This window comes from Clupea harengus, chromosome 10 (assembly GCF_900700415.2).
Source record: "Clupea harengus chromosome 10, Ch_v2.0.2, whole genome shotgun sequence".
Classification (NCBI taxonomy): domain Eukaryota; kingdom Metazoa; phylum Chordata; class Actinopteri; order Clupeiformes; family Clupeidae; genus Clupea; species Clupea harengus.
The window spans coordinates 15,127,576-15,154,651 of record NC_045161.1 but is presented as its reverse complement, the minus strand read 5'-3'; the positions used below and the strand labels follow the sequence as shown (position 1 = coordinate 15,154,651).

Genomic DNA, 27,076 nt, shown 5'->3' with positions numbered 1-27,076 from the left:
AAGGCTTACGGGTTCTATTACCAGGGAGTGTAATGGTATTTAGTTTTTATACTATATATTGGAGACTCAGTCTTGGATTTGTCAGTCATGGATCCAGGTTTATTCTTGAACAATGGCGGCCGACATTGTTGAGACAGAGACTTGAAGATCCCCACTCCCTCACAGCGCTTCACCTCACAGGGTTTCCGCGGGTCCTTAAAAAGTCATAAAAAGTCTCAAATCAGATAATCCGAATTTTAGGCCTTAAAATGTCATAAAAAGTCTTAATTACGATTTTGACTGGTCATAAAAATGTATTGGATTATATGTGACTTTTATAAAGTTTTAAACTTGTTTTGGGGATCACTCCACAACAAAACGAAAGCCACATGCAAACAATAAAAACACGGCAAACTTCAGCCCGGCAGGATTTATCGGAGCACGCCAAGGCTGTGTGTTGCGATGTGCGTTGTGGGATAACGTGGTGCCTTAAAATTGTTTATGTTAACGTTGCTTCGAATATGGGTAAGTGCAAGTTCAACGAGATCTGTCTCGAGAACAGTGCATTTAGTGCTTGGTTGAAGCCTGTCGAAAATAACCCATTTGAAGCCCGCTGCACTTTGTGCAAGAAGACGCTGAAATTAGCTTCTTTGGGTATGAAAGCATTAGAGTAGTATGGAAGGTCAGAAAAACATAACGCCACTCTAAAAAGCCAGCAGCAAACACCTGCAATCACCCAATTTTGTTCTGGTTCATTGGGAGCATCACCCGGGCCCAGTGCGACCCAGTCTGCTCTATCAACTTTGACGCCTACAACTCCGGTAAGCGACCTCCGGACAGCGTTCGGATCTACGCCAACATTAAAAGCGGAGGTGCTCTGGACTTTACACACGGTAGCAAAACATCAGTCCTATAAAAGCAATGATGACATAGGTGAGCTGTTTCAAACCATGTTCCCTGATTCTGACATCGCTAAAACCTTCAAGTTGGGAAAGGACAAGACGTCTTACATTACGCGATTTGGATTGGCAGATTTCATTGAGAGACAGTTGTATCAGTATAGAGTGTGCTATACAACAAAGTAATGATCGGACATGAGACCGTGATAGACATCACGTGCATTCTTTACTGTATGTTTCATAGGACAAAAATACCCAACATTCTATGCAGGTTAACAGTGGGGTATTACGGATGCCCCGAGGGAACTAACTTAATTCAATATCAATACACAACATTCCTCCCCCTTTACTTTTAAATCCCCATAAGTAAAAGTAATATTCACTGTATTGATTATTCTTTTCTAACAGTCTTAAACCTTAAAGAAACTTGCTTTTCTTTTTAATAGAACAGTCCTTTTTACTTTAACAATGTTACATAATAACATTTAACAAATTAACAAAATAACATTTCCTGAACTATGGAAAGAGGGTAGACTGCCTCAATTCCCAGTAAGGACGTGAAATAGGTCTTAAAATTGCATTCATCATGGTCATAAAAAGGTCTTAAAACGTCTTAAATTGAACTTGTTGAAACCTGCAGAAACCCTGCCTCAGCATATCTGAATTATCCCTTCAGGGACAGTCTGTTAAATACACTGATATTAAGGGGTGTTACCGTCTATTCAAATAGGCCATGGAGACAAGGCCCTTTGTCTCGACCTGGGGGGGAAGGTGAGAGCAATGTCACACCTCACTCCCCAGGTCAAAACCAAGCATTTTCACCCAGGAAATGCTTTCATGCTAGTTAAATCCAAATAAAAGTAACAATTATAACTAGGTATAAGATACATTGAATTATTGACTATGGCATATCCTTATTAACTATAAATTTCATAATGCCGGTCCCTTCAAGTGCACATAGTGACAGAAATGTGTAATGTAGTTAATTTGGAAGTTAAGTCATTTTGGATTAAAGCACCTCCTAAATGCAAGATGCAGAACCATGCCAGTGGTCTCCATTTAGATTTTTTTTCCCCCTTTGTACAGTATCTTTATCCATCCAGTGGAACTGTGTCATTATAACCCTACGGCTCTAGTCTGTTCATGGTGCTGCCAGTCAATAGCACAGTGGTGGAGTTGAGGTGTTATCCAGACATCTCTCCTCAGCCGAGGCGCGCCCTGGTCTGTTATTGCTCTGAAGTGACCTTAATTTCATCTTAAACTGTCTGAGAGGGAGTGTGGGTGCAGGGAGCGATAGTGGAGTTAGAGAGAGAGTGGAGGACAGAGGTTCAGAGAAAGGAAGTGTAAGATGCTTTAAGGAGAGGAGTGGGTTTAACAGAGTGAAGAGAAGATTGGAAAATGGAAGCGAGGGGAGAAAATTAGAAAATGGAGGGATTGCAGAGGAGAGAGGAGTTTAGACAGAGCTGGTTAGGGAGTGAGGATGAAGAAGAGGGGGAAATAAAGACTGAGGAGGAAAGAGAGGAAGGGATGACACAGAAAAGGCAGACAGAAGACAAAAAGAAAAAAAGGTAGAGTAAGACAGAGACCTAAATAAAAGCATTGAGTGAAAAATGAGACCGAAAAGACAGATAAAAGCAGCGGGCGAGAGAGAGATACAGAGAGAGAAAATGAATAGAGGAGGAGAGTAGAGGATCATGGAGAACTGGGAAATGACTCGGAGAGCCACAACCTTGCAGGCTTTATAGCCAGTAGACAACCTTTAGTGCTTTTCCACCATGAACCCCCCCAGCTCTTTAATAACCAGCACCTGCTGCCTCTAACGTCCTCTACAGCCTCCACACAGCCAGTGCTGATCAGGAATTCATTACCATTATCCCCTGAACCGGGAAAAGAGAGGTAGTATTTCCTTCAAGTGTTTTCCCCCTGGATGTGCTGTGTGTGTGTGTATGTGTGTGTGATGTCTCTGTGAGATTGATTCAGCTGGTTTACCACTCCTAATTAAAACCTACCACAGCCATTCTCGGCCCCTCAAACAGCCTCAATCTACTCAAACAGTCTGGCTGTTATGTCAAGGTGAAAAGCATCCCCTATCTCCCTCTTCTGAGTCGTACTCTAGGCTCGGTGGAAAACAAGGATGTCTCTTGCCCTGGGGTCCTCGTCTCCGTGGTTTCTCGCCTCTGTCTCCGTGGTGATAGCCGACCTCTTTCGCTTCGTGCGCAGGCACCCCCTTAATTTAGCGCCGAGATGGCGACAGCAGGGCGGGTGCCACGTCCAGACGGAGGAGGAAAGAGCTTGTGTGTGTGTGTGTGTGTGTGTGTGTGTGTGTGTGTGTGTGTGTGTGTAAACCCAGATGGCTTCAAATGGGGGGCAGGGGGGAGTGATGACCTAACGAGGTGCCTGGTATCTCCTCTCACGTCTCACATCTCAGCACTAACCCCAGCCGCAAGCATGAGACCTGTGGCAGGAAGTCTCACTTAAGCCTCGATCTTGTGTCTCCCTATTGAAGTTACAAGTGCAAACACCCAGTGGTGCATTCTGAACAGGCGTGGCTGGTCTTATTATCAAAAACGAGTGTTCACGAATGAGTCAAACACATAGCAATGGTTATAAAAAGCACAGGCACAGACGCAAGACACCTTGTGTGTTATTAACGCAGAATAAGAGCATGCTTCCTCTCCGGCGGTGGCAGTCAAACTTTTCTCCAGTCTCTAATGGCACTGCTCCTCGTTTCCGCTTCTCCAATTAACCGTGAGACCCAGTATGCCAAAAAAAAACGTACATGGCAAAAAACCTTTTAGTACCTCTCCTCGCTCGGTGCGCTGCCACGTAGTTCAAATGAAGCTAAAGCCGCTGCTGATTGCTTGGAGACCTCTGCTGCCAACCCTGACGGATGCATACGGTGCGTCTGCAGCGCGGAGGCTTAAGTGGCTCTCTCTGACAGGGGGAGGTGGGCAGAGGGACGTATTTCAGTGATCAGAGTGGTCAGCGATCAGCCAGGCGTGGGTGTCGGCTGCACGGTCGGATGCATGATGCCCTCACCTTCACCAGCTCGGAGGGTGAATGTGGCACGTCAGCCGTAATTGGTTAAACCGGCCTGCCGCCGTAACCCCGGAGAGAACTGTCCTCGGTCGTCACCTTCTCCACTGGCCATGTGACATGCATGTATGAAGCTAATTGGAGGGCAGCATTGGTTTGATGGGTCATCCTTGCGATGATGTGGAAAGCAGAACACGCTTGTTAGCCTGCAAGCTCATCACTGCAGCTAGTAGCATTCGTAGTATTTATAACCTTTTCTTCTTTCTGGTTCACCATTATGGCGGTAAAGGCAGCAGTGGTGAAGCACATTTTATGCCCCTGCACTGACTGCCAAAGCTTTGTTGGCCAACGAGACACGTTCAGAGAGTTGGCTTTCAAACGCTAGATGTCTACAGGAGCTGGACACAGCTCTTTATGGCTGGCCAACGAGACACGTTCAGAGAGTTGGCTTTCAAACGCTAGATGTCTACAGGAGCTGGACTCAGCTCTTTATGGCTGGCCAACGAGACACGTTCCGAGAGTTGGCTTTAAAAAGCTAGATGTTTACAGGTGCTGGACACAGCTCTTTATGGATGGCCAACGAGACACGTTCAGAGAGTTAGATGAGAGTTAAACGCTCTGTCTACAGGAGCTGGACACAACTCTTTATGGATGTCCTGCTCATGACGGGCAAAGAGAGTGCTGTGTGGATGTGCGTCATAAGGGTATTGTTTGGCTGTTGCCTCCCAATGATGAAGTATAGGCTACTGCTTTGTTCTGACTGTGTAACTTCTGCAGTGGAGTCTGTGGCTGGTTTTTCCCCCTCACTGCCTCAGTAGGAGCACCAGCTGTGCAGAAAAGTGCTGATGTCCGATGCCTGTGAGCCAATTAGTCCCGGTAATGTGCAGTTTTTAGTGCTGATATAATGTTTGGTATGAATGTGTGCCGATGAGAGTGTGTGTTTGGTATGAATGTGTGCCGATGAGTGTGTGTTTTGCGAAGAAAGAGAGCTGTGTGTGTGTAAAAGAGAGAGAGAGAGAGAGAGAAACAAAGAGAAAAGGAAGAAGATGAACAGGAAAAGGTATGGAAGGATTTAATATTTCCCTCATTATCATTATGAATAACCCTCACAGCCTCACAGCACAACCCGTCACCCATCCCCTGAATCCCCTGCTTCATCAGCTCGCCCTGTCTCCTCCCCCTGATGCCTGACTGCTGCAGCGGATGGTCAGCGAGGTTCAGTGATCCGCTCCGCTCTGCTGCCTCTGTTGCTCCCCAGGGTCAGAGGTTGTTCGCTGCAGCCATTAAGCATCACGCTGACCATCACACAGCTCGCCTCACTCATCTCTTCCTCACAATTTACCCCTGAAATCCATCCCATAACTATTGACTTATCGAAATTGCTCTCCCATTGAAAGCAGTCATTTCTTATTTCTTACTGAAGTTCCCTGTGATACATTAGTGACTACGCTATCACCAGCACTTTGCCCGTTACTTTTTTAAGGAAAAAGGACTGGTATCTTTTCTCTGTGTTTCCGGAAAATTCACTCACGCCTCCACGCTCCCAAAAAGTGTCACTTGAAAATCCATTAGCATTCCAAAGGCGCCTCTCTCTCTATCCGCCAGGTCTATGCTTGACACTTCATGTGAAAGTTGGGACGGTGTTTTGGCGAAGGGCCATCAATGCGTAGGTAATTAATCATATTCAAGATCGATAGCGAGTCTAGATGGCTCAGCAGTGCGTGGTGAGGAATCCATTTGAATATGGTTGCCACGGCGCTCGGGCGTCTCCTGCACTACTGTAATGAAATGTGACATCGCAGGGGTGGCTCACGGAGGGGAATAACGGGGGTGATAATGAACGTGGTTAGCTCTCCACAAACATCAGTGGAGGAGAGGGGGGGAATGAGAGAGAGAGAGAGAGAGGGAGGGAGAGAGGGTGGGATGGAGAGAGAGAGGAGGTGAGAGGGAAGCTGTGGAAGAGAACTGGAGTGCGAGGGAAGCTGTGAGAGAAAGAGAGAGAGAAAAATGAGAGAAAGATGAGAGGGGGGGGGGGGCTGTGTCAGAGGGAGAGAGAGAAAAGAGGGGGAGGTGTGGGAGAGAAAAAGAGGGATTAATTCTTACTGTTTAAGCCTGCCTGGAACTTTCATTGATTGAGCCTGTAATAGATTTTGGTGTAATTTGTGTGTGTGGTGTGTGGGCTGTGGAGCACGAGGGACAGAAAGCATGTACAAATGAACAAACGCAATACATCTAATCTGGTACAAATTAAATTTGGTGTGTTAATCCAGAAGCAGGGAACAGAATCATGTCAGCCAGGATTAAGGAGGAGAGACTCGGGCTTGTAAAGTGTGTTACATATCGCGGCTCCACCAGCCCACAGATCCACACTCGCACCCCCAGTCTCTCCTCACATGACCCAGTATGACAGCGTGACACTATTTCATCCTGGGTGATGTGCTTGAAGTTCACTCCCTGTCCCACACTTCTTTCTTTTCCTCCAATGGGTGTCTTTCTCATCTTTCTTTGGTTGGTCTCTCTCTCATTCTCTCCATGTCTTTCTTTATTACTGCCATCAATGCCACTCTGTCTATCCTTGACCTCCCTGCCCTTTTCATAAAGAAAAAAGATTGCATTCACAGTTTCACAGATGTTTTTTGGTTTACCAAGGCGCCTTGGAATGACGCAAACACTCGCACTTATTTGTTCTCTCTCCTCCCTCTTTCTCTCTCTCTCTTCCTTTCTCTCCTCTCTTCTGACGCCCCCAGCCTGGCCTTGTCCCAGCCTCTGTGCCTGATTGATGTGAGGGACTTGGGCAGAAGTGCTGGGTCAGGCATTTTTTTAGTTGTTGTTCTTCTTCCTCTTCTTCCTCTTTCTCTGGACAAAGCCTGGGCCCAATTCGGTTAGTGGACTCAGGAGACGGAGAGAGGCAGGGCAGGACAGAGATTCTAATAAAGCCCCGGGCTTTGGGCCGTCCGCGGAGCTGCCTGTGCGGAAGAGATACCGCTTAAGAGCTCAGAGCAGGGCCCCCTCGTCATGGTGAAGGGTGCGTGACGGCTGGGATGGCCGACCTGTCAGGAGCCTCACTGCAGAGGATGAGCAGAAACATGAAAGGAGGAGAGAGTGAGAAAGAGAGAAAGATAGAGAGAGAGAGAGATATTGGGGAAATTGCACTCTTCTTTTCTGGCTTCTTTTCTCCTCTGTGTAATTTTGTGTCAGTCATAAACATTCTTTGTTATGCTCATTAGCTTATTTGTTATGCTCTGATACACAGCAGCTTTTGTGGTCGTTTGAACGGCACTTCCTGCAAAATAATGTATCAATCATCTAAATTATAACTGCAAGCGCGGCTGCATTTTAATTCAGCCGGGGTGAAGATTCCTTTTTCCCTTTTTCTGTTGTTTTGTTTTTTTCAATATGCTATCAGGATTTTGTTTACACAAGTCTTGTTTTCATGTGGTAGAGAAAGTGATTTGTTTTTCTTCTCTCTTTTTTGTCAGTCTCAGTTTTGTTCACTCTCTCTCTCTCTCTCTCTCTCTCTCTCTCTGGCTTTCTTTCTTGGCTTGTTTGTGCTGTGCTGTTGTCAAGAGGAAGTTTATTAATTTCTTGGCCTGTCGGTCTCTCGCTTTCCTCCAGAGAAAGTTTGTTTCCGCCGAGGAGAGCAGATGGTCACAGTCCACTCCAGATATCTGTGCTGGTGTCATTTCAGATTAGTCCCTGGCAGAGTCTGGCGGACGCCCACGGCAAAAAGTAGCCGTTTGGACCTGTCCACAAAAAAACAGCTCTAATTCAAATCCTAATGGGAGAGAATGAAAGCCTTGTTTTCATCCAGAAAGTCATATTATATTCCTAGCAGAGAGAGAGAGAGAGAGAGAGAGAGAGAGAGAGAGAGAGAGAGAGAGAGAATTAGCATTTTGGTCGTTTCATGTTAGGACATCTTTATTATGTCTGATAGGCCGTTCTGCTTCACAAGGAATTATACCGCTGTTGAAATGGAAGAGAAGATCACACTGTTACGAGGACAAATGTCTCCATTCAATGTCTCCTGGAACTACTTCCCTGAAACAAAACCCCACGAAGGGCTCCATCCCTCCCTCCCTCTCTTCTCACCCATGGGTGAGTCTGCGGAGGAGGAGGAGAAGGAGGAGGAGGCTGCAATCGATCTTACCCTCAGCTGGGGTGGATGATGCCAGGCTCAGGCCACACGGTGTGTGCAGAGCCTCTTCTGAAAAGGCCTCTTACACAGGCCTCACTGGAGTCTGATCTGACTGCAGTCCACACCTGTGTATTGAGTTCCCCTCATCCGTGACCTCCACTGCTGGCAGCATGGCACGCTGACTGGCTATCAGAGGAGGGGCGAGGGGTAGAGAGGGAAAGAGAGAGAGAGAGAGAGACTGGTGAAAAGACTGTCACACATACACGGTAAATAATGAGTGGGGCTGAGAAAGTGGGACAGGCATTATCCGCCATATGACAAGGCAGTGACAAGGCAAGAGACAGGAAAGATGGGCACTTTTTTGTGTCCCTTTGTCTCTCTCATAGTACCCTTGGAGTACCCTTCCATATCTGTTACATGACCTTTTTGTTCAGAGTGCCATGTCATTCATGACACAAGTGTAGGTTTTTGAAGAATAATATGGACATTAGTGTACACTTTTTATACATTACACCTTATAGTGCATTACTCATTCTGTTTAAAACTGTGTCTTTTTTTTTTTTTGTTATACAAAGGAAAATATGTTATATTCCTTGTGCTATTGGTTGGGGACTTCCCACAGCAGCTAATCCCCTTACCGTCACATGCAATTACTCACAGCCAGGATCCTAACCAAAACAATATAACAACTGCCCAACCATAGATCCCATACCCGTAAAGGCCCTCCTTCACAGTACAACATGCACTGTCTGTAACCCACAAGCGCTAAACACAACAACATGACACCCATAACCATAGAACCTGAGTAGCAGTATACAAAAACAACAAAGCTGCCCTCATGATCAGTTTCTGGTGTCCCAGACTCCCCCCGCTCCATACCGGTACTCATGATGGGTTAGAACACACACAGCTGACGACACACCTCGCCAAGATTTCACGTATCTTTCATTTTAGTTCAGGATAATTCACGACCCCAAGTAATCTGCGAGCGCCTCAGCCACAGTGATTACATCATGGCGACCACTAGCAAAGACACGGTTTCTGTGGTTGCTTGAGGATGAACTGTTGAAGTGCGCCATGCTTTCTTCTTTGCATCTGTCTGCTCCGTTCCTTTGGCAGCCGCCAGATCACTCTTCCAATCCCATTTCTCTTCTCGGGTCTTTCACGTTGCTGTTTTTCCCTCGAGGTCACATCAGCAAGTCAAAAGCAATGGTGTCAGACCCAAAAGTATTAAAAGTGCAGATGAAGGAGAAAAAAAACACAGCAGTGTAAGAATCTCCCGAGGCGCCATGACAGGTTTTCCAAAAAGTTTGGGCGAGTTTTTTTTTGCTGCCAAACCCACGGGATACCCTCCCGTCCTGCAAATGAAAGGCACCATATTTTCATACTTGTATGTGCTTCCGTATGCCGGCTCTATATTTCATCTCAGCTGTCACCTCTTCCCTTCCCTGAGGAGGGTGGTGGTGATGGTGGGGGTGGTGGGGTTGCTCTTTTTTACAGTGAACAAAAGATGCAGAGCTTGGCAGAGTTTGGTGTGAACCTACTGGGCAAGTGTGTGTGTGTGTGTGTGTGTGTGGGGGGGGACTTTGATGGTGGGATGGGGAAAAAAAGGCAGGAATGAAACCCCCTAATCGGTTGGGGGTAGTTTTTGTCTGATCTGCACATTTAAAAAAAAAAAAGAATCTCATAGCTGTTTAAATGATGTTGCTTTCACAGTTTATAGTGTTGAACAGCTCCAGCTGCTTTCCTTGTAGCATTGGGGAGACAAAGAATGGAGTAGATCAGCTGGAGGTAAACAGGTGTCTGTGAATGTGTGTGTGTGTGTGTGTGTTTGTGTGTGTGTGTGTGTGTGTGTGTGTGTGTGTGTGTGTGTGTGTGTGTGTGTGTGTGTGTGTGTGTGTATAACAACATCACTGCCAGGGCATCACTGTCGGCGGTCATGCGACTCTCTTTTAGGCTTCCAGGACAGCCACCGTTCGAGCGTAAGATTAGAGTCCATCACTGCACTGACAGAGGGATGATGAGATGCGCTGTATGAAGTGAGAGTGAGACGCGCCGAGAGATGGAGAGATTTGCACCGCATGCCCAACACTTACACCCACGCAGATAACACCAACGCTGCTGCAGACATCACCACTGCTTTTTTTTTGTGTGTACGGCTCAAAGCGATGGTTTTTGTGCCCAGACAGACTGATGGAAACAAAAGCAATAGCCATCTTCAGCCATCACGGTTCATCATCCGATGCGTGTCAGGTCTGTGGTGCCGATATGGAGAGGACAACTTGAGTTTGCAAACACGGGGCTATCTCTTTCTGATGTGGGCGCTTGTGTGGGGGGAAAATCACCATGCCCAATCACTTGTCTGGACACTGATGTTTGTTTACCCGTGAGGGCGGCTCGCTGGCAGAGATTGCCGAGATGAGAAGGAGGTCAAGCGGATCAGGTCTCACTTAAACAAGGCGGCTCAGGCCCCATGCTTTGCTGGCAAGACTCCATCACTTAAAGTGGTTGACATGAATGTGGAGGGAGAGTGTGTGGTGGGGAAGAGACTGTGTCTGAGAAATGAAGAGATGTTGCTCCTTCTCCCTCTCTCTCTCACCCCCCCCCTCTCTCTCCCTTTTCCCTCTCTCACCCTCTCTCTCTTCCTCTCTGTCAGCTCCTCTCTCTCTCTTTCTCCCTTCTCCCTCTCTCACCCACTCTCTCTCTCTCTCTCTCTCTCTCTCTCTTTCTCCCAGTTTCTCACTCCCTCTATTTCTGCGAGGAGAACAAAGGACTCAGACTGGTTACGTCATGTGTGTGTGTGTGTGTGTGTGTGTCCTTGTGGAGAGCCCAGCCCAGCCATCCCAATGTGTGCGCACACACTCTTACAATTATATACATGCCTACGTAGACACTAATATACACCCAAAGACACACACACACTCTCTCTTTCTTTCACCCACCCACACACACAAAGAGCTTTTTTCACTTTCTTTCCCATTATCCCTAGCACACACACACACACTCACAGATGTTCCCAACACCGGTGTGCTAACCGAGAGGAGAGAAGAGAAGAGAAGAGGAGAGGAGAGGAGAGGAGAGGAGAGGACTGTGAGCAGGGCGACGCCACTCTCCTCTTTCATCTGCAGCTGTTTATCTTCATTTCTTTCTTTGACTCGTTTTCTGCATGTCTCCCTCCCTCCCTCTCTCTTATGAGGAGCTCATCTCTTTTCTGATCGTCTTTATCGCTCTCTGCGTGTCTCATCCACTTGCTTGCTTTCTCTCACTCCATTTTCCTCCTCAGTGTGTGTCTTCCTCTCTCTCTCCCTCACACAGACACACACTGGTCTCATTCTCCCTTCTGTTCTCTTCCTCTCTGTCTCTGTCTCTTTTCCCCTCTCTCTGTACCCCCACACATGGATTAATACACAAGTGTGTCATATACACGTGGATTAATTAATGTGCCAGCCTATAAAGCCGTTAATCAGTTTTCTCCATCAATTAATTACTGGAGCAGGGCAGTGTGTGTGTGTGTGTGTGTGTGTCGGTGTATATGTGTGTGTGTGCATTCATGCGTGTGTGTGTGTGTGTGTGTGTGTGTGTGTGTGTGTGTGTATGTGTATGTGTGTGTGTGTGTCTATGTGCTGATGCTTTCTGAGTATCTCAGTGCCATGAAGCCAGACAGTACCTCACTCTAAGTGTCTAACTTACCGACTGCAGCGGAGAGGAACTCGTGTTGAGACCTCTGTCACGTCAAATGGAGATAAACTGCCCGATTATCATGGCTGTTCATCCTTTGGTTGGTGTGAATTGAAGAGAGTGACATTAGTTTCTGTGGTTTCTGTTGTGACTGCAAGTAGCAAAGTAGCTGCAAAGTAAATTCATAGGTGGTGGTCCTTCATCCTTGGTATTTTGCAGTTATCAACCTTAATCATTTAAGAGGAGCTCTTTGTGTGCTAAATAAAAGTCATCTACATTTGTTTTCATCCGATTTAAATCAGATATCACCAGCATAGATGCTCATGCATTAGCTACACATAAATAAATGGATGATCTTGAAGGGGCATAAGTCCTACATCTTGGCATCTGATATCTGAATGATTTATTCATATGACATTTACATGTATGGTGTGTAAAGGACATATATAGTCCCTTCTTGGAGTTGCATCGTTTTTCATCTGGATCCTGACGGTTCATTATCACTCCATAACGGCAAACCTTTTCCTTGTCCACAGGCAAATCACGATCGAGGAAGGCGAGCAGCGTGCCAAGGAGCTGAGCGTGATGTTCATTGAGACCAGCGCCAAGACGGGCTACAATGTCAAACAGGTGAGGAGACCGCAACAACACCGCCCTCCTTCGGCCCTCTCGGGCCCCGGGCTCCGCCCCGCTCAGCTGCTGCGTCACGCTAGAAGTTGGACAGAGACCGAGAGAATGAGAGAGAACAGAGGAAGAAAGGGGGAGAGATTTAGGGAGGAAAGGGAACAGAGAGACGGTCGGACACTGAAAGAGGGATGACAATGGAGGAGGACAGAAGAGAGAGAGAGTAGTAGTTGAAAGCAGACAGACAGACAGAGAGAGAGGGGGATTAGGAAATAGAGGGAAAAGGGAGAGCCAAGAGAGAGAAAAAGACTGAGAGAGACTGGAGAGAGGAGTGCGTAGGCAGGAGTAGCAACAGCAGCACTCAGCACAGCTGGAGCGTGAGTCACCATGACTAAGTGCTCTCTCTCTCGCTCTCTCTCTCTCTCTCTCTCTCGCGGAGGGGAGCGGAGAGGTGGAGAACTGACGTCCAAAGCACAGATTGCGTCCGTCTCTTCCGTCCTCTTCCTCCGTGGCATCCCGCGGAAGCAAGCCATCGGAGAGCAGGAAACGGAAGAAGGGGCACGCGCACGTTGCACTCGCCGCTGCCGTCGTCATGGCGATCAAGTAAATGCCAATAAAAGAGCTGTCTGTACTCGATGACCCCGCTCCTCCCTCTGTCTCTGCTACATCCTCAGAACCTGGTTGCCGTGGGAAACGGCATGCATATCCTTCCAGGGCCCTTACTGTATTGATGGCCATTAGAGAGCCATCAAAATGAGCTGGTCTATGATGGGGAGATGGGCCCAGTAGCCACAGAGGCATCCTGTGCTATTGTAAGGGCTGTGCATACCTCACATCTGCTTGCATAAATTACTGACTGCGAAGGAATGATTTGCTAAACGAATGAGCGAATCTGTTAAGCTGTTTGTCACAACATTCCCCGGGAAATATCACACTGAATACAGAGCAAATAAGAATTGCATCTACTAGTTTTGTTAATCTACGCAGTTTCTTTTAATCTATTTCATCTCTTTTTGCTACCCTGAGATTTTTTTGTCCAATAAATGGTTTCCCGTACAGTGTCAGGGTGATATTTTATCTGTGCGAGAAAGGCCGGTGGCACTGAATCTCCCCCTGAAGACTGGCAGTGAGGAATGCTTTCACTCCCCTGTGCTCACTCATCAACCTTATCTGGCAGGCTGCCCTCCTCTCTATCGCTGCCATCTTCTCCTCTCCTCCCCATGCCAGGAAATACCACCCCATCAATCCAGCCACCAGCCTCCCAGCTGACTTCCACACCATGTAACCTTTCAGTGTTCAGTCCTGTTCCTATAGGCCAACTGCTAGAGCAAGGTCCTAACAACAACACCATTAGGGACTGGGAACCTTGGGTGCACGCATATGGATGGAAATGAATCTGGGCTATGCTTTTAAGTTGCTTTTGATAAAAGCGTCTGCTAAATCGAATAGCCTAAAATGCGGTCACTGTAGACTACAATGACTTGAATAGACTAAATCAGCGACTGCAGAAGAAGAATTTCCGAGAGACTTATTGTAGTGGAGTGAACTCTATTAACACGGCTCGATGGTCCGGCTTGCTTCCCGCTGGCCAGTCTCCCTCTCCTCAGCACCTCGACCCTCTGACTCTCAGCTCCTTGCATCTTTGATGCGCTTAGCCTCTCAGTTATCACTGCTTAACGAGCGGGAGGCTCAGGGTTTAGCACTCTTAAAAGTGAAGTCTTAAACCTTCTCGCCGTCTGGAGGGAGACATGGATGCTGATTTGGGCCTGATGTGGGAGACGGATGGTATGCCAGCAGGGGGGCGCGTGGTGCTCCTCGGCTACGCTGCCTGAACATAAGGCCTGTTGTTTGTGGCGCTCTGCACACCAGGAGCACAGCAGAGTAATGACAGTGCAGCAGATAATGGAGCAGTGAGTGCACTTGCTGTTTGGAAGCACAAATACTATGCACACACACACACACACACACACACACACACACACAAATAAACAGTGACTCTCTCTCTCTCTCACACACACACACAAATAAACAGTGACTCTCCCTCTTTCTCTCTCTCACACACACACACACAAATACACACATTCATGCTTACACAAACATCCACTTCCACAAATAGGTGCACCAGCATACTGAAGACACAAATGCAAAGTCACATACAGCCACACACTCTCTCTCTCTCTCTCTCTATCTCTCTCTCTCTCTCTCTCTCTCTCTCTCTCTTTTACACACACACACACATAAACACAAACAAACAAGATTGTGATGCTGACACGAAAGACTCCACTGTACTTTCGGTTTGTGTTTCCTCTGAGGGCCATTGTAGTCACGTACAATGGCTACCAGGCAAAAGAAAGGCTGCTTGTTCTCGGCTGCTAATTTACAACTAACTGTTAGCTTTACAGAAACAGGCCGTGCAGTAATTCAGTAATTCACAGTGCTTCTTTAATTCATCAAGCTCCAACAATGAGAGTCTGAATCTCCGTCAGCGCGCTGGAGGAATTATTTATTTGGTCGTCCGAGACCGGGCCCAATGTACGTTGGTTCTTGTGTGTCTTTTGTTCCGCCTTTAGAAACGCATCTGATGTTTGTTTTTTTAATCGATAACACAATTTATTTTATAATCCACCCGAACAATAAGACTGCTTAACCGACATAATTGCGCCATGATAACCCATGTATTGATCCCGCTAGGCCTGATATATTTCGTTGAGAGTGTTTTAATGGGAGAAAAATGTAGCTAGTGATGGTGGATCTGTTTGAATTAAAATTGATGGGGAATAGCATGATGAATTGTATGAATGAACCATTTAGTGAGCCGGTATATGCTTACATTGATTCAGTTTAATGGTCTAATTATGATATTATTACCATTATGGGGTGATTTGCTTCAACCATGCTCTAGCAAGGTTATGGTAATTGTAATGTATCTGCCATAGGTGAGAGTTAGCCAGGAGAGACCTCTCAAAGATTGCTTGGGAACAACAATGTGTAGCTCCCAAATCTACATGTGAGCATTTGGAGCAAACCTTTAATGCGGATTTGATTAAGCCTGGCCATAAATTGGCTTAGAAACAATCTGTTATTGAATCTTCCCAATCATGAAATTTTAGAGAATGAGGTAATGTTCCCTAGTGCAATAGAAACCGCACAGGGGATATGCTGCTGCCGCCCTCTCTCTCTCTCTCAGTGTGTGTTTGTATGTCTGCAAGTGTCTTTCAATAATTTGTATGTATCGTGTTTTGTGTCCCCTGTCCCGACCACATTAAAGAGTTTTTATGGATCCCTACGTCTTTTGCTGTCAAAAACAATCGCCCAGAGCTAGTTAACCAAATTGCCCTTTTTTCTCCCCTGCCAGTGCTTTCCTAATGGTTGCGTTCTTCTTCCAGAGCTGGCTGGAACGCTGTGATTGATGGGAAATGGTGCCTGTTGTATACAGTATCTGCTTCACATTTTACTGTGGCTTGGAAACAAGTTGGGGGAGGGGGTGGAACAAATGCATTTTCATACATCCCTTTCAGCGAAAATGCAATAAAGGCTTGTTCGAAGTGAGGGTAAATAGATTCTTCTTTGGTGGCGCCAGAGAAAAAGGGCAAGAATTTTTTTACCACTTAACCTTTAATGTTGTTTTAAAAAATGAACCTTTTGGTCTTATTGTGCCTTATTGTTTTTTCTTTTCTTTTTTGAGGTCGTTAAATATCACAGATCTCTGTGAGGGTTATGGTTTTGTTTGATAAAGTGGGGGAGAGTAGGTTAGCCCTTGCAGTCATGAGAGAGATCTCAGGCTCTTGCCCCGTCCATGACCCCTCCTGGTCACCATCCCCAGAGAGGGTCGCTCATCGCAGCAGCTTGTGCTTTCGAGTTCTAATCACGACAATTGTCGCAGTAACAAGCCCGTGACCTCATCCACGCCTCCGCCCCTTACTTTGCGCTTCATGGCTTTGTCTGGCTTCTAATTGGCTGAGAGTGGCCGACACCCTCACCCCTGGCCTGTGAATGGAGAGAGACGGAGGGGCACGGAGAGGTGGGCCCTGCTGCTAAGTGCCATGTGAGTGGACTTTAATGGCCGCCTGCTTTGACTGGGTTCATGGAGTGTGGCTGTGCTTATGGCACCGTGGCTGGTGCATGCTGGGAGAGGGTTTTGGCTCAGTGAGCTTATTGGGTTCACTGGTTGGGAGCAAGGGGAGACTCCCTGGTGAGCCGACACTTGGAATTCTGGGAGTAGCCCAGCCCTTTTCCATTTCTTGTCTTATCTGTTTTTTTCTCTTTCTTTGCCTGTTTCTCTCTCCCTGCTTCTCTCTCTCTCCTTTTGTCTGAACTGTTGAAATATACTGTACCTGCCGTGTGTCATTCTCTTTCTGCTTTTTCTTTCTTTTCCTCTGCCTTTCTTTCTTTGTCTTGTTTCAGCTGTTTCGGCGTGTGGCTGCTGCTTTGCCAGGGATGGACAGCATGCAAGACATGAGCAAAGAAGGCAGTATCCTTTCAACACACTGTGTGTGTGTGCGCGCGTGTGTCTTTCCCTCTGTGAGAGTATTTGTGTGTGTGTGTGTGTGTGTTTGTGTGCGTGTGTCTTTGCGCATACAGGTGTGTGCAACCGTGTCCTGAATGTCATTCTCACATGTGTTGTGTGTGTGTGTGTGTGTGTGTGTGTGTGGGTGGGTAGGTGGGTGGGTGGGGGAACTATCAGAAGGAATAAAAAATAAAAAAAAAATCCAATATAGCTGACTGCAAATGTAATGGCATAGAACATATCAAGCATATCAAATCCTGCATCGCTGCCGTAAGAAAAGAGTTTGGTGCGGGTGACAGGACTGTGCACGGTGAGAGCGTGCATGTAGAACGGCAAGGATAATAGAGAGTAAGAGAGAGAACAAAAGAGACTTGGGGTTTTGTTGACCAGGTCGGGGGCGTGTTTCATGTGATATCAGGTTACATTACAGTTACAGGAAGTTATTGGAGGACATGTGCGACTGTTTACATAATGGCTTACGTTTCACAGTAAAAGTTCAGTTTAAACCACACAATGGACAAATTCATCTGTGGAGTCCCAATTGTACACACAGCCTGCTGTACTGTATCTCTCTCTTACTTTTTCTGCATCTCTTTTTTTTATCTTTCCTCTGACTGCCTCTGTACACTCCACGGTCCATCTGCATCTATCTATTTTTCTTGTTGTCATTAGTGTATGTCTACCTGTCTCTCTATGTCTGTCTGCACATCTGCCTGTATGTCTGCCTCTGGCCACAATGATGAACTGGCATGTTCTTCCATCTGTTGTTATTCTTCTATCCTCATCAGTGTGTGTGTGTGTGTATGTGTGTGTGTGTGTGTGTGTGTGTGTGTGTGTGTGTGTGTGTGTGTGTGTGTGTGTGTGTGTGTGTGTGTGTGTGTGTGTGTGAAAGCCCATCCCCTGACTCTCTGTGGCTAGCTCGAGGTAGGGAGCAACCATCCATCGTCGCAGTGAAGAATAGACTACAGACGCCTCCTCTGTCAGCCCAAAGCAAGCGCTGGCAGATAAAAATCAGCTCATTGATTTCTCGGGAGGTGCCATGCTGAAAGAACTACACCAGGCCCCATTGCACAAAATGGTGCTGGGTTGCAGAGAGAGAGAGAGAGAGTGCTCTATATGTTTCTCTGATCGCCAGAGAGCATTGACAGCATGGAGTTTTTCCAGGATTCAAACCCCTCCCTGTTTAAGTGGTGCCAGCTGATAGCTGTCTACACATTTATTTGAGTCTGTCTCTTCTGATCTCCAAGCTGTTTCAGGGTCTGAATATTCACTAAAGCTGTAGAGGAAGACACAAACACCACACACACATACTAAATTGCACAAATTGTCGTGAAAATAGAGAAAAGGCTGTATTTTTGCTTCCCTCTAAGTTCTTATGGGCCGTATAGAGTTTGGGTGTCGACCGGAAATGTGTAGTTTGTAGTGTTATCTTATGGGCCGTATAGAGTAAGGGTGTCGACCGGATGTGTGTAGTTTGTAGTGTTATCATTTTAACATTTCCAAACAAAAAATCCCAATGAAAAAATAAATGGGTTTTCGCAATATTGGCCAAAATAAGGTGTGAGCGAAACAAAGGCCGTAGGCAAACTGTGAGTGAGTTAAAATGTAGTTATCAGTCAGTCTTTTGTAACACGAGGGACTCTCGAGGGACTCATCCATGGTTTTTGACAACTCTTAACTCACACCCGATAGTTTCTTAGGTAACTTAACGTTACAGCTCTAGCACTTAAAATTTCAGATTTATTTTATTCACCAGATCACCAGGCTATCAAATCCTTAAGGTTGTGAGAACACTTCCTCCCAATCCCTGATCGGTAAAGTTAGCTATGGTTAGCTTCTGCTCACCTTATGAAATTGGTGACGCATTAAGCAAAGTGACTTGTCTTGTAGTCTGGTATTTTTCACTGGTAGCAGAGGGATAACAACAGACATATTTTAGAGATATATTGAGTCTACGGACTATACTGAGACGACATACACATACATTTAAATGAACATAATGGAATGCAGGGTCTCTCAAGCAGTTATTTAACTGTTATGGATATTATCTTAATCTTATTTTCCAAAACCCCATTCATTCTCTCATAGGGATTTTCATTTGAAAACCGGAACGTGCAAAATGTGAAAATGTGCCGCATACAAAATGACGACGGTCGCTCCCACACTCTATACTGTCAGCAGTAGGAAAACAGCGTGACACACTTCTTCTTCCCCTTAAAAGCTACCAGCATCTCTCACATGAATCAAGCCATCTCACCAGCATTGTGCACACAATAGAGACAACATAACCAGGAGTGTGTGGGTATATGTGTGTGTGTGTGTGTGTGTGTGCACCATGGAAAAAAGCATTGATGCATTTTTTCCCCATTCTGAAGCGTAACACTGAGCGAAAGGTCAATTTAAAGTCATTCCGTTTTATTCGTTCGAGCTGAACAACACTGTTCTCTCCCGCTCTCTCTTCCTTTCTCTCGCACTCCCTTTTTCAATCAGGCAGTTGTGTCCCTTTTATCATGTGCGTAGGGAAATGACAGGCCCTATCTGTCCTTCCTGGTCCAGCAGTCTCCAGTCTGAGCGCCGAGCACACATTATTAACCGGCGTTTTATTCCACACCTCTTCTCCGCTCACCCCTGCCACTCTCTCTCTCTCTCTCTCTCTCTCTCTCTCTTTCTCTCCCTCTCTCCCTCTCTCTCTCCTCTCTCACTGCTCCTCTCTACCACCTAACCCAAGCGCCATCTCTATGGTAACAACCAGTTAGTGAGTTATGCTGTTCATTTTCGTTCTGGTTTTGCCATTTGATGAAAGCAACTTTACCTTTTTCATTTAAAGTAGTGAGGGGAAAAACAGGTGCTTAATGTTACTTGCATCATAGGAAAGGAAAATCTGTGTTGAAATCTTAAGGCTTATACCTCAAGCCACTTGCATCTGTATTTCTCTGCTGGATAATGATGTGTTTACATCCACCACCCCCCACACACACACACACACACACACACATTCATAGCCGGACTCTTTCCATTCTTCACTTTATTGCACCCCACGAGACCCTCCCTGCGTCTGATAAGGTTTTAATTAGGCCTCGCCCAGAGCAGGAGCGGGGAACTGGGGTCTTGCCCTGGCTGGTGTGGAAGAGGAGGGGAATGAGCAAGAGGAATGGGGGGATGTGCAGAGGGAAGGATAGATGGATGGATGGATGGCTGGAGGAAGGGGAGGTTTGTTTTATGACGGGCTGTCAGAGTGATGGACGCCGCGGTTGACGACTCCCCCGGTCCGCCTGTGCGCCTCCCGCCTCTATCTTCATGGAGCGGCGGCCTCAGCCCTGTTATTGCGCTCGGCTGAGAATCGATCCAAGAGAGAGAGAGAGAGAGAGAGAGGGAGAGAAAGTGAGTAAGAGACAGAGAGAGAGAGAGATATCACATAACTTCAGGCGGGGGGGGGACTAAAACATCAAAGGTGTTCTGCGTTTCCTTGTGTTGCTTTTTATCGAAGTGAATGGGAATCCTATTTTCTCTCCCATCTCAAGCCTTGCCATCTTGACAACGTGGGATGTTTACAACTGGAACGACCTCCTCGCTGTTTTTTCTGCTGACCTGCGGGGAGGGGCCATTTAAAAACATAAACGCACGCCGAGAGCCTTCTGTGAACTGCACGCTGGGACCAGCCAGCATTGCACGCTGGGACCAGCCAGCATTGCACATGACGGACAGCTTTGCTGAGGTCCAATTTTGTGAGAAAACATTTAGTTTTGAGATCTCTCCCTCCACACAGAGCCACACCAAGGGGCCCAATCGTAGAGTCCATTCAATGGGCCATTTAGGTTCCATTAGTGAAGGGAAAAAAACAGGGAGAGATAGATAGAGGGGGCAGGGGAGATATTTAGACTATATTTACGAGGGACATTTTTCGTAATTGCCTTTTTTCGTTGGAGGCGGGGAGGCATGGGGTTGGACAGGTATTGGGAGAGAAGGTGATTTATGTGGATGCCAAGGCCCCCTGTGAGCCCCTGGAGACCTCTGAGATCAGAGAGAGAGAAGAGGGAGAGAAGGAGGAGAGAGAGAGAGAGAGAGAGAGGAGGGAGAACGAGAAAGAGAGAGAGAGAAATAAGAGTTTGGGTTGGGGAGAGGAGAGGAGGGGGAGTGAGAGAGAGAGAGAGGGAGAGGAAGAGGGAGATAGTGAGAAGGTAAGGGAGAGGGGACTGGAGTGAACAGAAAGAGAGAAGAAACAGAAACCATGCCCTGAGGTCCACCCTCTGTGGTAGGACACAACCAGGGTGACCTGTGTTTGGACACCCAGTGACCCCTGTCTTCAGGCACTCACAGACCTGCCTCTACCCATGACCCCAGGCCATTTACATTCAGACATTCTCTTTTTTCTCTCCTTTTTTCCTACAAAGAGCCAATTGGATCCTAAATGAATTCTGTGGAACTCTTTGGCACTTTGGCCCCATAAGAGCCCCTAACCCCTCTAACTCAATTCCTGTAATATACACAACATCCCCACCCTGCCCCTCTCTCTCTCTCTCTCTCTCTCTCTCTCTCTCTCTCACACACAACATCCCCACCCTGCATCTCTATGTCTGTCTCTCTCTCACACACACACACAACATCCCCACCCTGCCTCTCTTCGTCTGTCTCTCTCTCACACACACACAACATCCCCACCCTGCCTCTCTTCGTCTGTCTCTCTCACACACAACATCCCCACCCTGCATCTCTACGTATGTCTCTCTCTCACACACACACAACATCCCCACCCTGCCTCTCTTCGTCTGTCTCTCTCACACACACACAACATCCCCACCCTGCCTCTCTTCGTCTCTCTCTCTCACACACAACATCCCCACCCTGCATCTCTTCGTCTGTCTCTCTCACACACAACATCCCCACCCTGCATCTCTACGTATGTCTCTCTCTCACACACACACAACATCCCCACCCTGCCTCTCTTCGCCTCTCTCTCTCTCTCTCTCTCACACACACACAACATCCCCACCCTGCCTCTCTTCGTCTGTCTCTCTCTCTCTCACACACACACACACAAACACACACACATAGGCTCCGTTCAAACTCACACACACCATGTGGGTGCCTCTGTCTCTCTCTATCTCTCTCATTCTTGTTTCTCCGGGTGGAGGGGGTCAGAGGGGCTGCTGATTTGGTTTGGTAAAGGGGAAGAGTCATGCGAGACAGCAGAGGACATGAACGGACAAACACACACACACACACTCAAACATATGCCCTTGCACTTACACATTAGAACACTCAGCAGCTCAGCACACACACACACACACACACGAGTATGAGCCTGCTCGGTTGGCCCTGTGTGATTGGTGGCATGTCCTTGGCCAGCGGTTTGCCATGCTCCTGCGGGAGAGTGAAGTGGCAGAGTGGCGTGTGTAAATAATATGTGCGGAGGGGCACCAGAGGGAGAGCTCGCCCGAGACAGATGGCCGATCCCGCCTGTCCACAAGAAATTAAAGTGATAAGCGCCAGCATTGTATGTGTGCCCACCACCCACTCTCACTCCTAGAACCAGCCTCACAAAACCCACAGTGGCTTAGCCGATTGGTCTGGTTTTTGCATCTACGGTCCTCTGGGTAAAATCTCTCAGGGGTCAGTTTTTTAATGTGACGGTATCAGTGTCATGTTTGACCTTTTGTTTTGTATTACTTATATGTATGCCTAATAGTGTTCAACGAATAGGAAATACATGTCTGCGTCTCTGAATCACAGCCATTTCAGTGACTGTAAGAGGCTGGGGCATGGATGTACTAGAGCAACAGTGGCATCTAGTGACGATTCAGGGGTAGTGCAGAAATGGTTTGTGCCTTATCTTGCCAGCAGGGGGCAGTGAGATACCACATACGCCCTCTCAGCTGTAGCAGTAACAGGTCTCAACGAGAGCAGGAGGGGGAGGGGAGTATAGGAGAGATAGAGGAATTGACATTTCAAGAGATATTTATTTAAAAATGAATTTCTATTTACTTTATTCAGGGGGGACCCAGAGATTGGTGGTTTGTTAATTGGCAGCAGATTTACTGTATTTCCCTTCAGCAGTGTGTGTGTGTGTGTGTGTGTGTGTGTGTGTGTGTGTGTGTGTGTGTGTGTGTATGTGTTTGCCTGTGTGTGTTTCTATGTAGGCTATATGCATGTGTATTTATGCAATGGATGTATTAATGTATGTACAGTATATACTATGTATGTAAATGCTGCTTACCTTAACCCTCACCAACAGTGATTGACATCAAGCTGGACAAACCACAGGAGCCACCATCCACTGAGGGCGGCTGTTCCTGTTAATATCAAACTCCTGATTGGGCAGCTTCATTTACACCACATGCTTGTTGTGTTGCTTCCTATTGGTTAGCCTCCAGTTGAGTTTTCAAATTGGATATTTGGCTTTCACATCTGACTATTGGTCATTGGTTGGAACTAGTCTTGCATCAATTTCAGTTGTAAAATAGTGTACTTTATTAATGAAATTGCCAAAAACGTCTTAAAAATTCAAAAAGAAGGTGAAAACGAATGAAAAAAAGAGTTAAGAAACTCCAAACCTGTATACATTTTTGAAGAACTAGAATGGTAGTTCCTTTTTTCTTTTGATTTTGTATTTTTGTATACTTAAGGAAAAGCACTAAGACAAACAAGTACTCAACTTGCTATAGAATTAGCTGTGTGGGAGCAAGCAGTCCAGTAGAGGGCCAAGCAGACTATACTGACTGATTATCTAAAGCATGCATGTGAGCAGTTATTTTCATTTAATATTCCTCATTTTTTAATCTAGGTGCTGTCTGCTGATGTACACTGTTCGACTTTGCAAAGGCGTACTTACACCTGTGATTTTAAACATTATGTCGAAATATCCATTTGATTTTATGTTTTAAGTTTTATGTTTGTTGTATTGGTCAGTGAAATCTTGCTTTAAAACCTGGAGACCATTTTTCTTCATTCTATATTTCGTTTTTTGAAGAAACCATTTCTTTTCCATTGCCAGCAACATATGTGCATCTGTAAATGTACGCTACCTATGTAGACAACTTTAGAGTACAACTTGTAGAACTCTGTTGTCCATAGACACACTGACAAGTGATAGGGAGGGATCTCTGTTTTTCTAAACAAAGATTTACTCTTTATTTGTTTCCACCGATGTTTGGTACTTCACAAGTCACACCTGTTTTTTGCCTGGTCTCTTATCTGTGAGCTGCCTTCTCTTCCCTTCCCTTCCCTTCCCTTCTCTTCTCTTCTCTTCTCTTCCCTTCTCTTCTCTTCTCTTTTCTTTTCTTTTCTTCCCTTCACTGCTGCTGCTGCTGCTGTGCTGTGCTGTATCTGTGTCGCTGTGCGTGTTTGTTTCATTATTTTCTACCAGGCCCCCAGGAAGTGAGCTGTAAAGGCCATGTTCACTCTTAGTCCCAGACACCTCAGCTGCCAGCTCATTTACCCACACAGAACAAAGTAGGATCATTCTTACAACCCAGTAGTGTGTAGTAACTATGATCAGTTAATCCTGAACTGGAGTTTTCTAAGAAAGGATTTATGTGCAGACATTTATGTGGAAGTGACAACAGGACCATGGCAGTGTGCATTTATTTGTCAGAGTTTTTCCATTTTCCATTTCCGGCTAAAGAAACGATACAGCGTATGGCTGTTTTTTATTGTCCATCTATTCTCAAGAGTCAGACTTCAGTTGGAGGCAGGAGAATTGTGCAGCGTGATATTTGTCTGTATGCTGTATGGGTCTGTCATGCAGAGGGGTCACAGCATTCTGACAGCCTGAGGCACAGGTGACATGATAGACCAGTCAGCAGCATCACCCCCTCCTGATCTCAAATGTACTTCTTGTGAATCTCTTAATGCACTTTTTTGTAAATGAGAACAACTGATGAGAAAAAAAAGACGAAACCATACGTATAAATGTTCCAACATAAATGTGAAAAGTATAGAGTTCTTGTAGTCTTACATTCACCGTAGAATTTTGAGCTGTGACATTCTTACCTGTCTCTTAAGGAACATATCAAGGGTCCCTGTAAACCGATTTGTGTGATGACGTGCTTCATATTTCTGCCGTTGCCAGTGGACACTCCACCCTGTGTTGAGAAAAAAACAAACAATAAATAGCTAATAGATATTGCCATGAACTTATTAGTTCCGTCTTCTCCTGAATGGGCTAAACAGTGGGTTGGCCTTGAGCTTTGGTCTCTACGTGCACACAGTTCAGGGGGGTCATAGTTCTTCCCCTTGAGCTTTCTTTTTTGGGGCATTTGTGTTTTCATGGGGTAGGTGGTGGTAGGTTAGCCATTGGCACGTGGTGCTGATTGACAGTGCACCTAGCAGAGAGGCATATTCCGATGAGAACTGTGTTTATTTTTCTGTACATAGTTTGAATCCCTCACAGCTTAGATATTTGGCAAAAAATCAATCGGGCCTAGTTTCAGAACTGTATGGTATGCATCAGATGTTATCTACTGCCTGACTTCAGTGCTTTCCTGAGGGTGTATTTGTCAATGGAGTTTGACGTTTTCCATTTAGCCTGCATCTAGCATTATTGAAACAACATATAGGCAGACTCCAACGTGATCATGGAAGACATTCAACAGTTCCAGAAAATATCATGAAAATAGTAAGTGATGCACACAGGCACCGATAGACTATACATTACTTGCCGCCTATAATTGTAAAGAGAAAAACCCAAACAACCTAGGCATAAGAATGCTAATGGAATGATGGCACTTTTGGGCCAGCCTTGTTTGTTTGTCTTCATCTCCCGGTTGAATTTCTACTGACCCCCTATAAGGCGTGAAGGCCCCTGCTCTGTTGCTGTGTCTCTAGAATTTCTGCCACTTGTTGCTTGTAGGGGATGGGGAATAGGTGGGTGGAAAAATGGGTATTTATTGGTTCAAGTAAGTTGACTTTCAGTTTTGCACCTGAAGACATATGTATAATATTTTGTGTCTGTGTGTGCGATTGCTTGTGTGTGTGTGTGTGTGTGTGACTTCTTAGTCCAAAGTTGAGCACTCACCTGTCCTCTCCTGAAATGTCAAATGAGAGTGAAGTTTCCTCCCTCCCTCCTTTGTGAAAATGTTGAACTCATCGTGTTTTTTGTTTTTTTTCCTTCCTTCTCCCGCTAAGCCAAAACTAAGTTGGGGTGTGGTAAGCCGTAGCATGCCCTCGAATGTGAGACCGCAACGATGCTGGCGCAGTGCCACCCTAGCGCTGGCAGAGAGCGTCTCATCACACCTATTTTTCGAGGGCGAGGCCATCCCCAGTGTATAGGTGTCAGCTCGGTGAAGCAGACCTGGTTTGGTAGTTTTCAGAGCTGGCTCTCCACCCACACTGTACAGAGATCTAGCATGTCTGTCTGAATCAATAAAATCAATAAAATGTCCATTATTACCAACACAGGTGGTGGTTGTGGTCTTGTGTTTTTTTATTTTAACCCCTGCAGTTTACAAAGTAACTCATGCTCGGATCATTTGATATAGGCTTCTATGTAGTTAAATGTTATTACATCACCTTGATGAGTCAGAAATAGAATAAACAGAACCTACAAGTACAAGCAGAAATTCGTTTATGCATGAAGGATCAGCTTTAGACACAGGTAATGTGCACATTTTTTAATTCAGAGCCACAGATGACACCACCCGACAACCAACGTGCCAACTAGACCATTCCAAGACATTCCTTTGAAGGGAGACAACTAAGCAGTTAGCAGAATAACTGTAAAACTGAAACTAGAAAATGACGGTATGGCAACTGGTTTTGGTATCATCTTCAAATGAATTATGATTGTATGTGGTCGTTTGAAGAACAGATAATTACACTGGACGTTCCCACTTTGGCAATGCACTATGTAGTTTGGGGGTCCAGGTCCAACCACCATGAGAAAATGTAAGAAAAGCTTTCACAGCACATCACCAACAGACACCAGTTAGCATGCTAGCCAGCTTTTATCAGTGCCAACTGTGCTGTTGTTGGTGTTTGCAAGTTTTAACATGTCTTTTGAGTTAGTTAACTCACTACTTTTAGACCAAAACACCTTATTGCTGTTGTAAATAACCTGTGACAATGTGCCCGGGTGTTTTTGCCAAGTCACGGGACATTGAAATCTGCGTTTAAAAGACATTTGTAAAAACATCCAGTGAAACTTGCAGGTATCTGTAGACAGAGTGGGCAAACATCTGAAGCATTACTCAGTGTGTCATCATCAGGTACTGTTTTAAATCG

General features: G+C 46.0%; 1 protein-coding gene across 4 annotated transcripts in view; it reads left to right on the top strand.

Annotated features, from left to right (window-relative positions):
• The window catches only part of rab6ba (RAB6B, member RAS oncogene family a), a 77,228-nt gene extending 50,975 nt beyond the window's left edge, over positions 1 to 26,253 (top strand). For all 4 annotated transcript variants that reach the window (XM_031575534.2, XM_031575532.2, XM_031575533.2 and 1 more), the window contains exons 6-8: positions 12,264 to 12,357; positions 16,756 to 16,822; positions 23,091 to 26,253. In XM_031575534.2, coding sequence (XP_031431394.1) covers positions 12,264 to 12,357; positions 16,756 to 16,822; positions 23,091 to 23,155 — 226 coding nt within the window. In that variant the 3' untranslated portion in view covers positions 23,156 to 26,253. The remainder of the gene's footprint in view (positions 1 to 12,263; positions 12,358 to 16,755; positions 16,823 to 23,090) is intronic.
• Positions 26,254 to 27,076: the final 823 nt, after the last annotated feature.